Here is a 14,997-nt window from a genome sequence, read left to right on the forward strand (position 1 = left end):
TAAAGAGACAAAGAGTAATGCCTCACAAAGGATATGAAAAATCCGACAAAATTTCAGCCAAAGGATGAAAACTCGTTATACATCATCAGTCCGGAAACAGCTCTTGTTTTATTGTCAATATGTTCAAAAAGCGAAATGTAAAACAGATAATAAGAAGTTAAAGTATATTAATCCTGAAATACTTGATCAAAAGTGACGCAAGTTATTCGAATTTATTACTGTTATTTTTAAATATTACAATTTTAATATTATAATTTTATAATGATTAATATTTAATTACATATTATTATGTGATTACAAATGATGAGTTAAGCAAATTAAAATTTTTTTTAGTAATTTTGAAATATCGAAGAAAGAGATAGAAAGAGAGAAAGAGAAAAAGAAAATAATATATTTTTCTAATAATGAATCTTGATATTTTGTAACTTTTATTTTAATTTTTATATTAATTTTTGTAATTAAATTAAACTATAAATTTAAAAGAATTGCCTATTTATTCTTATTCATTCATTTTAGTGGAATTTTATTCATCAACCGCGAACTTAATATTCAACAATATTCTTTAATTTCAAATCTCAAATAGTTTTATAATTAAAATTTTATCTTAAATTTTATTAAGAAACGATTGTTCCTAAATTGTTCAAATTCTTCTCATCTTTTCTGTACTCGGAAGTCTACTTTTATCTTTTTTTTTCGGTTCGCTCTTTCTTCATTTCCAGATCCGTTTAAAGAAACGCTGATTCAATTTTTTCTCGAAGGATGCCACTCATGCACTTCCAAATGTGCCAACTTTAAATTAAGTTCGCTGATGCTGACAACAATATATTCTATGGTTTTGTATAATGTCGCTATTCGAATATATTTCCAAGCGATGAGAACGTAATACATACTAATTCTCTCCCCCTTTTTGAATTTCATACTAACGAGACCGGTGGATATATGAGTAGCGCATGTTGAATAATCGGTAATTTCGTGTATTAACCAAATTTCCGAGAGTTCTCGTACGATTATAATTATTCGTTTTATTAACCGAATATTACACATGTCGAGAATTTATCTACGATCGAGCGAATGTCATAAAATCGCTCTAAACCGCTTTCGAATGTGGCTTTATTACAATAATGGTCCAATTTTTATGAATATTTGTCAAATATAAAAAATTAAAAAAAATGAGAAAGAATTAGAATAATTCAAATTTAATTAATTTCAATTAATAATATTAATTTTAATAATTTCCCATTGAGATGTTTATTGTAATTTTAACACTATATTCCATTGATATATCACTTTTCATGAGATTTCCTCGTGAAAATACATTCCTGATATTCTTAACATTTTCTCTCTAAATCTCTTGAGCTCTTGAGTGAGCTAAAATGATACATTAAAACTTTCTATCAATTAAAACGATGCTGAATGAAAACTGATATCCAGCAGAACTTCGTACGCGGCGGATTGAACTCAATATTGATAAAATATATAGCAATGTGCGTAGAAGGAGAATGATTAAATAGCTTGTGCTAATTCGTCTGGTTAATCTCGCGACCCGCATGTTTAGACGCATGTTTCATGAGGCGCATCTTCAACGCGATAAAAAATCATAAATATTATACGACGCAAATCTATCGAAGCTCTTTGTGACCCGTTTTGTAATACAAAGCTGCGTATATATTGAACTTGACATCGTGCAATTCAAATAACCGTATCAGCGGAGCTTTCGCGAGTTTTGCTCGTAGTCGAACAAAGATCAATCGCAATTCTTTATTACGCGAACGTTATCGACAAGATATATACATATATATGTAAATTGCATAATGTCGCGAGATAACGATGAACTGTGCCATCATTGATATCAAACTAATTGCGGAATTTGCATATAAATGTATATTTGAAATATCAAATGAGTCTTTTGTATAAAATAGAGCTTAAATAACATATTGTAAAGAATTTACATAATTTAAATGTAAATCAGTAATCACAACCGTGATTTAAAAAATATTTTGATATATATTTTGATATATATTTAAATTATATGAAATATACTTAAAAACTTAATTTTATAGAAATGATTTATTTATATATCGTGATTAAATATGAATAAAGATAAAGATTTTTTCATAGAAATTTAATTTCAAAAATGGTCTCAGATAATACAATATTATACACATAATATAAATTATAAATTGAGAGATATTTTGAACTTTTAATTTAACGGTATATTATTTTACGAGAAAAATTTGAAAAAGAAAATATCCGCAACACATGTAAATCGTATAAATTTATACAGTACAATCAATTAATTAATATAAAATAAATTAGTAATACATTAATAAAATATGAGCGAATTATTTTATAAAATACAATGTTAAATGAAAAATTAATAACTCGTTATCGTATATCTTCCTCATTACGTTAATACGATGTCGTATAATTACAATATGTGTATTCGCGTGTGTTATTTAATATGCAACAATGCATATCGCTTTTCCGAATTTAAAAGTCGCCCAAAGCGTAATAATATTTTGCAGTGTAATCAACGCGCAGATTCAGTGATAGGCGAATGCAAGAGGCGGATATAAATTGCACAATTTTGCAGCGCAGGCACGACGAAGTACACCATTATTTATCGTTTGTATGAAATAAAATCGCCTCGTCGTTCACGAAACGCGGAGAGCGAATAAACTCGGCTTCTGCCCGTTATCTATCTAACGTGTACAATCTGGCGTGCACAAGATCGATATCAATCTTTCTTACGAATGAAGAAAAGCCGCTGTCGCGAACGCACTCGCGCTATTACCTTCACTTGTAAGATGTGAAAAATTGATCGGTTTCATGTTTTCGGAAAAAAATTGGCGCTAACGCGAAAATCTAACGAGAAAATTATAATAGACGTTCAACGAAAGATGAATCAGTTTTCAGCATCGTTATTGATCTAAAATTCTCTTATTGATTTAAAATTCTCGTGACATGTTACAATCTTTTCATATTTTTTGTAACCAAAATTATTTTTCCAACACTGTAATAATTTTATTCCTTGTAGTGTAAATATATAATTTGAAAAAAGGTATGTTAGAATAAAATAAAATGTTAAAAATATTAGGAATTTTGCAAAAAAAAAGATCTATTTAATGCAATAGAGTTAAAATTGTAGCTCTTAATAAATGTTAAAGAAAAATTAAATAGTTGAAGTTTTATCTTCATTCTAAAATAAAAATTAATAAAATTGCAAGAATAAAAATTGCCTAAAAAATGCAATACTCATCGAAAAATATAACCGAATAAAAATACATTCAAACAGCGGAGTACACAATAAATTGTAATGTACTTCCGTACACCTCGACGGTGAAGAATAAAAGGATTAAGGTTAACGATACCGAGATGTGCATGAAACCTCAATTTCGTCGGTAAATCCTTCTTCGCGGCAAGAAACCGAAGAAAGCTCTCTGCTGCTGCTCAAAGAAATCGAGCAAAATGTACGATCGGAGGATTTGAAATTTTCCAGCTACGACTGGCTGCTGTACCCCTAAACATTTACAACCCCTAAGCTGTCTGCGCTGAACTTTTCCACGGACGTGACTTCGGATTTCATCGCCGTTTTCATCCTCTACGCCACGCGATGCTATCTCCACATAGGACGGAAAAGTTTAAAACCTCAAGTTTACAGAAGATTTCAAGGGAAAAGGGAGTATAAACCGTAAACTAATCGAATATAAATAATATTTTTTAAATAAATCCAATTTCTAAATAAATTTAAAAATTTTAAAAATAAGTACAGTTTGATCATTCAAAATATTGGAAATAAAATCTTTCTCTCTTTTGATAATTTGAAATTTTAAAAAATTTGTTAAAAATATTAATATGTCGAATCACAATTTATATATTCTCATTTAAATTTTTATTTACTTCTCATTTAAATTCAATGCGTCAAAAGCCGATTACAGGAATCACTTTAATAAACGATTCATATATTTTTTCTTCATTTCCTTCTTCCAGCTTCTAACTTACGGATATAAATTGTTCCTCCATAATCATATTGAATTTAATTAATTCTACTTTCAAGCGTAATCAATAGAATTTTCATCAATTAGTACTTCATCATCCTGCCTTTATTTACCAATGAAATTTAATTAATCATGGATGCTATTCATACATTACCTTTTATTGATTTTAGCTTATCCTCACTAATATATATTTATATATGTATATTGAAAGTATTAATTTTATATTGAAAATATTAAACGCGTTCTCTCCTAAAATCAAATATCACAATTGACCATTGTAAAAACGCGCGTATATTAATTAATCTGTCTCTTACGATTAGTACTATTCTTTTGCTGTCATAAAGGTCGCGATCCTTTTCCAGAATGAGAAATGAATTTGCATCACATCACGGGCAGATACACAACGAACGCCATATACACTGCGGTACAGCGCGGTTGGCCGAAAAGGACGGAAATTTAGCCAGCAAAATGATGGACGTGCGCGCTCTCGCTCGTGTATTTGAATAAACGTCGACGGCAGATGATGTAAACCCGCGGGCTTGCATATGCGCGAGCTGTAAATTTGTCAGTCGGCACACCGAGTATGCGCTACGGCGCATCGTTGACATTGTGTCATCAGAAAAATGGAGGCATATCCCATAGTCAGAGCGAGACTGCGATTTGGGAGAACGGCAAAAAGGGACTCCGAGAAAATAAACCAAAGTATATGAGCGACCGAAGTGAAGCGTATTTTTTCCAGGCAACGCGTCACGACACATTTGAATTGGTAATTTAGACAAAAAATCTCCGTATTTCCTTTTATATCTTTTAATTTCTAAAATCTCGCTCTCTATATATTCCAGAAAATCACATGTGCTACGTGTGACCATATATGTCAATATACTCATATATTGATAATAATATAATAATCGTATGAATAATAATAATTCAATGATAACAATGTTTTCTTTTATCAACCGAGAGAAATAAAAAATATGCGGGAGAATAAAAAATAGATAGAATCTTCACTATTTTGCATAAACTACATGTTTCGCATTAAGAATCTACTTTCTCGACTTTCTAGAGGAGATATATATTTTAGCATTTCAAAACTTTCTCAAAAGTTCCAAAAGTATGCAGAATCATGTCGAAATATTTTATAAAAATACCCAGCGATATTTTTCTAGGAAAAAAAGATAAAAATATCGATATTGAAATAGTTGATACAACGCTCGCGAATTCATAAACGACTGTCAAATCGAGCGCGAGTTAGATTACGATCGTTGAACTACAGTTGGCGAAAAGTGAAAACTGCATATGGCTTTATTATGTAAAGCTATCGGGCAGATGAAAATTACATGGTGCAGAGAAACTACAACGTAGGAAACTACTATGCAACGCACGAAAACGTCGAATATATAATCGTTTCGCGAAGTATAAAGCAAGAAAAAAACCGAAAGAAAAGATATATACAAGAAATCGACGGACGTCTAATGGTCGTTAGTGAAAGGAAATTGCAAACGATAAAGACGTATAATTAAGATGCCATGGCGTATATTGGAAATAAATGATAAAAAATCCCGCTTAGAAAATATTGACATGTTCTCCAATCTCGTTGATCTCAAATATATTCCTTCATATAACTTTTTAAAGCATGAGTTATATTGAATTCTCCGCGTTAATGTAATAACTTATTACTTTAAGTCATTTTTTTTCAAGAAAGAATAGAGATACGCGTTTATATTATACATAATTAAGTTCTTTTATTCATAATTTCCTTAATGAACTCACTTATCACTAAAAAATCGTGAATTAAAATTCTTTCTATCGATTTCTGATTATGGAGATATTATCTTAAATTTATTTTTCTTTCTAAATCAATTATAAAAACGTGGTTATTTTAAAATTATTGTGGAAAAAAAACTATTGGTACTTTTATTATTAACCGATATTTTACCAATTCTTTTTGATTAAAATCAATATTTCTCGAAAATATTTCGTTTTTATGGTCATAACGGTTGTGTAATTCACGTTTGCGTATTTATTATTTTCCGAGTATCACATCGTAAAAATGTAGCGGCACGTGTATTATGACAAATTCAAACATTCCGAGAGATAATATTGACTGATATTTATTCCGAACGCGACAACACGATGCGCTAAGGATAGATGTACGAGAATCGCTTGACGATTGTAAACTTTGGCTGACGCGCATGCGTTGCCAGTCGTCATAAAATAGGATGCGCAACAATATACATTGCACTTATATCGCGCGATTTCAATATTTTTGTCGTATTTGATACTGGCGTTACTTGTTCTATAGTAAAGTAAAGTGAAGTAATAAAAAGAATCGAAGCAAGAAAATTACACGATATTTTTGTGCTTATAAAATTATAGCTGTATCATATCGAGATAATAATGCGGCAACTTTCTAATAACATTTAATGCGCTAAATCTAAATTAAAGGTTTGATAATTTTTACTTTTTCAAATGTTCGACCGGAAATAAAACTTATTAAAATTTCATCAAATTTTATATCGTTTCATTGAATAACGAAATGATATTTCAGTATCAAAGAATTGTGTAAAAATACTCGATTTAGGAATTACTTCTCGACATTTAAAACGTTTCATTAAAAGATACTGCCTCAATAAAGTAATATGTTATAACATATTAATTGATTGACTGTAATAATCTTAAATCGGGTATTAATTAATTGAATAATATTCGAAAATTACATGGTTAATAATTAATCGTTACCTCTAATAATTCAGACTGTATATTAATCATGATTATTCCTCGATTATTACTCGATAATCATAATATTGAGCTACTTTGTATTCGTTAAAATAATTGTAATCATTAATTCGCTTAATTTTTTACCCAATTATTTCCAATTAACGCGTGTCTTCGAAGTAACATCATTATGCCGATTCGCGCGCGATAATTAGCAAAGAAAATCGCATCACTCGGGACTGTTTCATTTGGTGGCAGCTGAACGCGTCGTCGCGCAAATTACACCGCGAATGCTGATTCGCTGTTTCCTGAAGAAACGACACGTCCCGATGGGTTCGAAACTATGTTAAGACGAAGGCAACGGAGCTTCGAATCGAAGTGCGCGTCCTTAAAGGTCGCCGTCGCTTCGTTGCACTTCGAGAATCTCTCCTGGCCGGGACAAAATTCGATTACGAACGACTTTAGTCGAAGAGATGTGCTACTTAGCAAAAGACGGGAACCGAGGAAATAGCGCCGCGCACTGTATCGACAATATTGTGTAACGAATAAGAGAGCGAACACATATAAACATGCATGTATCAGCTCCGTACTATAAGTTTTTATTAGTCTAATAAGATAAACGCGATCTCGTACGAGGCATTAAGATAATAATTAAGAAAATTTAAAATTCCGAAATAAAACTATAAAATTACAGAAATTTCTATGATAGATTATAAAAAAATAATAATATACATCCTATCTAAAATTTTAAATTTAGAAAATTTGAGAGAGTACAACAATTTTTAAATCCTATCGGATAAACAGAATTACATATTCTCACGTCAGATGATTAATTTTTAAATTAATATAATAATAAATCCCTTCATAAGTCAAAGAAAATATATATAATAGTTTGTGTGTAAATTTATGTAAATCTAATTGATAGGATTAACCAAGAAGTAAGAACAAATTTTAAACTTTACTCTCGCATTGATTGGATGAAAAAATCACAACTAGATAAGCAGATATTTTTAAATGAATATAAATATAGAATATGAGATTACGAAATTACGCACAAACTATATTTAAAACATACAATTCGTAAGGAAAGACTTACTTTTATGGCGGGAGAATCTACGGAGCTTCTTAAAGAATGGCATGTTCCCTCGCGATGTTGGACGTCGTTGTCGTTTTATAAATTTCAGCGTTACGTCCGTCGTTGAAATAATCTCGATGTACGATCGATTGCTATTTACGAACCACGTTCACCGACTGATGAGATTGCAAGACGCAATAAATGGAAGACGACGATCCTGAAAATGCCCGTGTGTTGCTTGGCGCGCGTATGACGCGTATGTGCATCGCACGCTCTCATGAAGTTTACCACTTCTCCCCCGCGGCGGACTTATACGCGTTACGTCACATTTTTACTTATCCCCCCTTCTCCCCTCTTTTCACGCCGCGATCTCGATCGACAATCGCTACAAGCACGTTTTGCACCGAGAATAATACAATGCTAATAAAAAGATATTTTTCAATGTGATTGATAGTTATTTTTGTAATTTTTTATCAAAAATAAACTTTACTTAAGACTAAGCTTTCGAAATTGCGAAAATAATGTTAACAGATTCACATTATTTAGGATTTTCCGATTTAATACATAAAAAGATATTAATATATATTTCTTCAATACTTTATCTTTATATTTTATCTTTATAAAAGATATTTTTATAAAGATATTGTCACAATTATATATCTTTATAAAAATCTTTTAGTCTGTTCCCCTACTTTAATAACAGAAATAAAGATTTATATAAAATTAATTTATAGAATTTAAATTATTTAAATATAATCGGGATATCAAAAAATAAAAGATAAAAGATATGCCAAATACACAAAAAAGTTGCAATAAAATTAAAAAATAAAAAAATTAAATAAAAATAAAAAATAAGGATATATACGTTTGACGTTTTTTGACCATAAAATAAAAATTTATCACTCACCCGAAGCCGATTCATAGCAGCGCAGAATTAATTACATTGAGAAACTACGTTGATCTGTAACATATAAATATATGACTCAAATTAAAATAAAGCATAAAACAACCAATATTTCAAAAAATTATAAAATTATACATAAATTTTGATCCCCATATAATATAATATAAACAAATATTTATATATAATAAAATAAAAAAGAATATGTTTCTTAAATATACACTTCTTAAGTATACACATGGAATTACAACTTTTACATAAAAGTTTATATATATAATTCTTTTAGTTAAATTATTTAAATTAATAAATAACAGATAATGAATAACAACAAATATATAAATAATAAATTACCCTAAAGTTGTTCCGTCAGTGCTCAATACCTTCTAGGTCTGCTCCTCCTCTCTCAGATTGTCAAAATCATCAGGTTCGCCAGGATCATCAGTCTGTTAACTCACACGCGCGACACTTTGAACGGCACTCCCGCACTTAAACGCAAAACTTTTTAGACGATATTCCACTTGGAAACGAGATACTTAAAACGACATTCTCATACTTGGACGCGCGACACTTTACACAGCACTTCCGAAAAAAGATATCGATGAAACGGATCTTAGGGCTTAAAAAACCGTTAACCGCGTTTAAATACTTGGCTTCCTCTTTAGGATAAATCTTCTGGGTACTGAGTCCTTCCACCAACTTCAAGGTATATCCATTGAGAGAGTTTCGGAGGAAAAAAGCCGATAATGCATTTGTTTTGCCGCTATAAGATATTAATTATAAAACATATTATATATTATATGTGTACAAGATTATAAAATATATTATATTGTGATTAATATATTATATTAATATATATATATATTTATGAGAGCGAGAAAGAGAGAAAGAGAGAGAGAGAGAGAGAGAGAGAGAGAGAGAGAGAGAGAGAGAGAGAATGCCTATTTTCTTCAATATACAGACAATTATTTAGACATTAAATCAATTGTTTTTATTATGAATACAAGAAATGCATGCACAAATCGTTAAAAAGTAATTATCACTCAAATAAATAATATAAATATGTAACGGAAATATTTTCTATTATTCTGATTTTTATACTAAATATAATAAATTACGCTCTCTCTAAAAATATTTGTTTGATAAATAGCTGCTAGCTTGATATATTTACGAATCTTTAATCGCGGGGTTGATTAATCATAAAAACTAATAATTGTTAACTTATAAAAAATAATCGCATGAAAGGAACAACATATAGAATTGATTGTACTATTATCTGCTATGCGAATACTACATACGCACGCATATGCAACATAAACAAATATTAAGGTGTTTTCAGTCAATTTATTATTCAAAATATTATTTTATGTCGAATAACGCTTTATGAAATAATTTTACCCTTTTATGAAATATTTTGTTTCTCTCGCATTTCTGATTAATTTTAATAAACAGCTCGGTACATAACGGCTTTTCATTAACTTTGATTATTTGATTCCACGATTTGTGTATTATTCCACGTTTTATATATATGCATGTATTAATTATTTTTGTTATCTGATTTATCCAGCAAATAAATTTTTTTGTGTATATTATTTCGCTAGCTCAATCCGGAAATAATAATAATAATAATAATGATAATGATATGTGAATTACATTACCGAAAAGTTTAGTTTAAAGAAATTATGTTAGACAAATGCAAGTCAATAAGTACATCATTAAAAAATTTGCCGTAAATATAACAACGCAATAAATTTAAATTCTCGACTTTTATTTCCAACGAATGACTCACATGATAGATATGCTTGGATAAATAATCGTCACATCGTTTTTTGATGCGTCTACGAATCAACAATAGTTAGAGTTAAGAAATCACTCAAATTAGTAATTACACATAAAAAAAATAATCATTATTTTCTCTTGATATTTATTGCGATTGTATTGAATCATATGAAATGTAAAATCACTGAAGACCTGTTTAAAAATTATTTTTTTCAATAGATGACAAAAAAAAGGTCCCAGACAGCACAAAAAGGCCAAAAGATGTCTTAAAGACGTCTTTAAGTCGTCTTTTAGATATCTTTTGGACATGAATGCTGTCTGGGGTATTAAAGGTAAAATTCAGATATGAATCGAATGGATGACGTAATTTTTGAATATATCTGATTTCTTCTGCGATTTTACACCGGGATCTATCTGATGCAACTTATATATTGACTGACAATTGGCTGGCAAACAAATAATTTAATATATACATTTAACATATTTTTTAACATACTCGATTCCCTTTATAATTGTATAATAATTTTTTATTAATTTATATATTTTTTAAAATTCTATTTTTATAAAAAAATGATTATTTTGAATGAGAAAGATTTTATTTTTGAAAAGAGTTAGATATCGGCTATTCAAAATGTCTTATGTCTTATGTCGATACGATCTATTGAGCGTTCAGAACTTGAGAATTGTCATCGGCCGTCGTATTATTCGCTTCAGTAGAAGATTCGACAAGAACCACGCAATCGTCTTACGACGTAAATAGAAAGGCAAAGAGAAAAGGAGCAGAAATTGAACAGCTCCATCGGCAGTCGCAGCTTCAATCTCGATTCCTCTTATCTGTCTTTAGTAAGATGGTTAGCCGTGGTCAGGTCAGCTTAGGTCGCTATCCTTCGGATATTCGTGGATCCGTTTACTTTACAGCGGACTTTCAGACGCTCGAAAATCACGAACTCGACAGAAGAAACTCGAAGATAATAAGGGAAAAAGAGAGAGAGAGAGAGAGAGAGAGAGAGAGAGACAAATATAAAAGTAATTGTTGGGTGGGACCGCGAATAATTGGCAGGAAAACTCAATTAGCTTGCCGTTGCGACTTTGTTAGTTGTCGGAAAGTTCAAGCCCGAAAGGTTGCACCAAAACGGAACAGAAAAGAGGCGTCCCTGACCGAGCAGTCCGAGCACGGCATTTCTATAAAAGCGCTTTTCCCTAGCTTAAAACCCAGAAATCGTAGATATCTAATGACGAGATATTTACCGGTTCAAAGATTTTAAATTCGTGCAATTTAAGTCTCATGTATTTGCATAATACATACGTCATTGGATTCGATGTACAAAACTTGGTAAAGCGCTTGTAAATAAGCATAAAGTGCAATTTGGTAGTATAATTAACTTAGTAAGGAAAGGACACGAGAAGCAGATGTCACATTTCTAGTTGAAAACAGGTGCTTGAGTTTAAACTTGTCGAGCTTACGAAGCGAGACTTTCTACAAAATATGCTTTTGATTAAAGTGTAGCATCACTTTAGATTAATATTGAACAATGTTGAAGAAATTTTGTGCTACTAATTAGAGAAACATGTCTATCATCTATTTTTTCCGTTATCAATCTATTTTTTTCAGTTATTAAAGTATAATTACGAGATGTTTGTGAATAAAATATATATGTATTTAATCATGAATACATAATATGTTTTTGTAGTTTATAACTAACTTATGAGTATATAATTATAACATGAATTTATTTAACACTTTTAATATGAGTTCTGAAACTTTTACATACATAATTTGTAGGTAGAAAAGATATAAATTTATTCACATAAGTTAAATCTAATATTTTTTTATATTTAATTATATGTAAATATGTATTATATGTAATATGTAATATTAACATTTTTTAAATATGTATTATAATTCTACGCTTTAAATATGATAAACTTGTCATAATATTTTTCAAAGAGAGAGATACTTAATTTTAATTAAAATCTAAGTATTTTTTTTATTTATAGTATGTATTTGCACTTTGAAAACGAGATATTACATGAAACTCGACAACGAGGAGGAAGTGCACTCTCTTCAAATATCTGTATAGGAGCGAAACTTTTTCTCATAATCGTTAAAACGTCTCGTTCTGTCGACGCTTTTAAAATAAGCAACTCTCGCAGCGTCTTTTCGCCGCATCGAATCGCTTATAGAAAATGAGTTCAAGTTTCTCGAGAAAATCCAGTTCCGGGACGAAGTTAAGGCTTTGCCCTTTCCATACCTAACTTCTGGTACACGTTTGCGAACTGGGAGTCGATTAAAATTCGCAAGGAAAGAAACTAACATTCAGGTCCGACCGGAACTCAAATCACTTGCGAACGTGCGTTAAACCAGCGATTATTCTACCAGGTCGAGAGAAGAAATCATATGCACGGCCCTCGCGGATTTCATTAGAACTCTCGTTAGGAGAAATTTGAATATTGTCTGGTTGAAACACGTGTTTCATGTCGCATTCGTTCACATAAGCGAAATAGAATGATAACACTCCTATTAAGCTGACTACCCAACCATTGTCAAATAAAATCGCACTTATCAAAAAATGTAGTGCTATTTATGTTAATCCGGATATTTTGCTTTAATTCGAATTTTCTTATTCGCAAAAATTAGCAAACATTAGTTAAACTTGATATTAAGAGATTTTTTTTCCTTTCTTTCCTCAATAAAAAATTTATAAAGAGCTTGAATAAAAGAATATTGAGTATACTAAAATTTATTGATCTCAAGATAATGTAAAAATCACTTGGAAAAATTAATTAAAATTATGTTGTTGAGGTATCATTATCCATTAGATTTACTACGCATTAAGTATTACATTGCACTTTGTGTAGAGTAAAAATAATGAAAAACATAGTAATAAAACCATATATTTAGTATTTTTAGAATATCAATATAATTGTTAATTTTAATGTACAGTATAACATCAATAAATAATGCGTAAAAAAAATTTAAATAAGTTAATTAGAAAAATGTGTTGCTCTCATTTTTTACATCAAAATATTCCTTTATTTAATAGTAATGTAATAATGTAATAATGTATCTTTCTCCCTCGTTTGGAATATGAATTCTTGCTAAATAGTTCAAACAACGAAATTAAATTACAAATTACAACAAATTAATACAAATAAAACTAAATAGAATTAAATTTTCTGATAATATAAATCTGATAACATAATATGATTTTATTTGGCAATGAAGGAAAGAGGCAGCTTAATAAAGGTAATGATAGCAATCAATTTTCATTGCACGGTTACATCCTATTATGCTCTTTTGCGTACGTAATCTTTATTACTTCTCGTCAAGAAGAATAAATGTTTTACGTTAATTAAAAAACATAAATGTTTTATATTAATTATAAAGAATAAATACTTGACAAATATATTGTCATATTTATTATTTTTTGAAGTGATAAAAATCCTTTTACTTTCAGCATTAAATAATTAATAAAATTTGTTATTTAAAAATTATCTTCAAAATTTGACGCACTGTATAATCAATTAAATCTTTTGAAAGAAATATTTATATTATCCTATTATTAATTTCAAACTAATGACTGTAAATAAAGCGAATGTACAAAAGAGATTCATTTATAAAACTAAGCTTCGATCTGCGTATGTATCTTTTGACATTCGCGAAGCATGCTCTCTGCCCTGGACAGTTCGATAACACTCTACGCAATTAACTAATTGCAATTTAATTTGGCAATCAGTTTTAGCGATTTAATTGAGCGATCTTGTAAAATCAGCCGGAATTAAAATCACAGATAACGAGCACGGATGATCAAGACGAGCGTATAAAACAATATACTGTATTCGCAAAGTCCAGGAATATTTTAAATCTGTATTTTTATCGGTGTTAATTTTTAGCGCTGAAATCAATTTTATCCCAATATTAAACATTGCATTTGAAGTAATAAAGAAAAAGAATTATGTTACACTACATTTTTTCCCTTTTAAATTTTGTAATATAAAACTATAATTGATGATATATGATTAAAATAATAATATAACAAAAGTAACGCTTTACAATTAAAATAATAATATAAAAAAATAAAATAAAATAAAAAAATAAAAAAAATTCAGATTAAAGAAAATTTTCATGAAAATTTCCTATTTACATAGTCGGATTTACTGGATTTGCAATAAAAATACGTGACTATTTTATAATAAATAATTTATGTATTTCTCAAAATGTTGCCAATACACAGCATGAGAACATGGGCTAAAGTCGTCTATCGTAGTTTTGACACAAGAAAACTCCCCGAATTGCCATGGCAAAACGATCTTTCGTGAAAAAGAAGTCTCGAAACGCTCGACACGTTCCCGACGACAAAAGAAAAGAAAGAAAAAATGTACACGGGTCGGGTAGACTTTTATGAATCCGAAAGTGCTTTAACTCGCTCGCGTTCGGCCTCGTCGACTCGCTCGTTATGCCGTTGCCTTCGTGTTAATTTCCTCCCTCCTACGTGAGCCCAGCTCGCAATTAACCATTAACCGAGAGAACA

The 14,997-nt window shown here is 30.0% G+C and overlaps 1 protein-coding gene across 1 annotated transcript in view; it reads right to left on the reverse strand.

Annotated features, from left to right (window-relative positions):
- The window catches only part of LOC145976231 (low density lipoprotein receptor adapter protein 1), a 65,844-nt gene extending 57,779 nt beyond the window's left edge, over nucleotides 1-8,065 (reverse strand). The window contains exon 1 of the mRNA XM_083107292.1: nucleotides 7,810-8,065. Coding sequence (XP_082963418.1) covers nucleotides 7,810-7,852 — 43 coding nt within the window. The 5' untranslated portion in view covers nucleotides 7,853-8,065. The remainder of the gene's footprint in view (nucleotides 1-7,809) is intronic.
- Nucleotides 8,066-14,997: the final 6,932 nt, after the last annotated feature.

This window comes from Camponotus vicinus, unplaced genomic scaffold (assembly GCF_025532165.1).
Source record: "Camponotus vicinus isolate PSW18456_S1 unplaced genomic scaffold, iyCamVici1.0 SCAF_8, whole genome shotgun sequence".
Taxonomy (NCBI): domain Eukaryota; kingdom Metazoa; phylum Arthropoda; class Insecta; order Hymenoptera; family Formicidae; genus Camponotus; species Camponotus vicinus.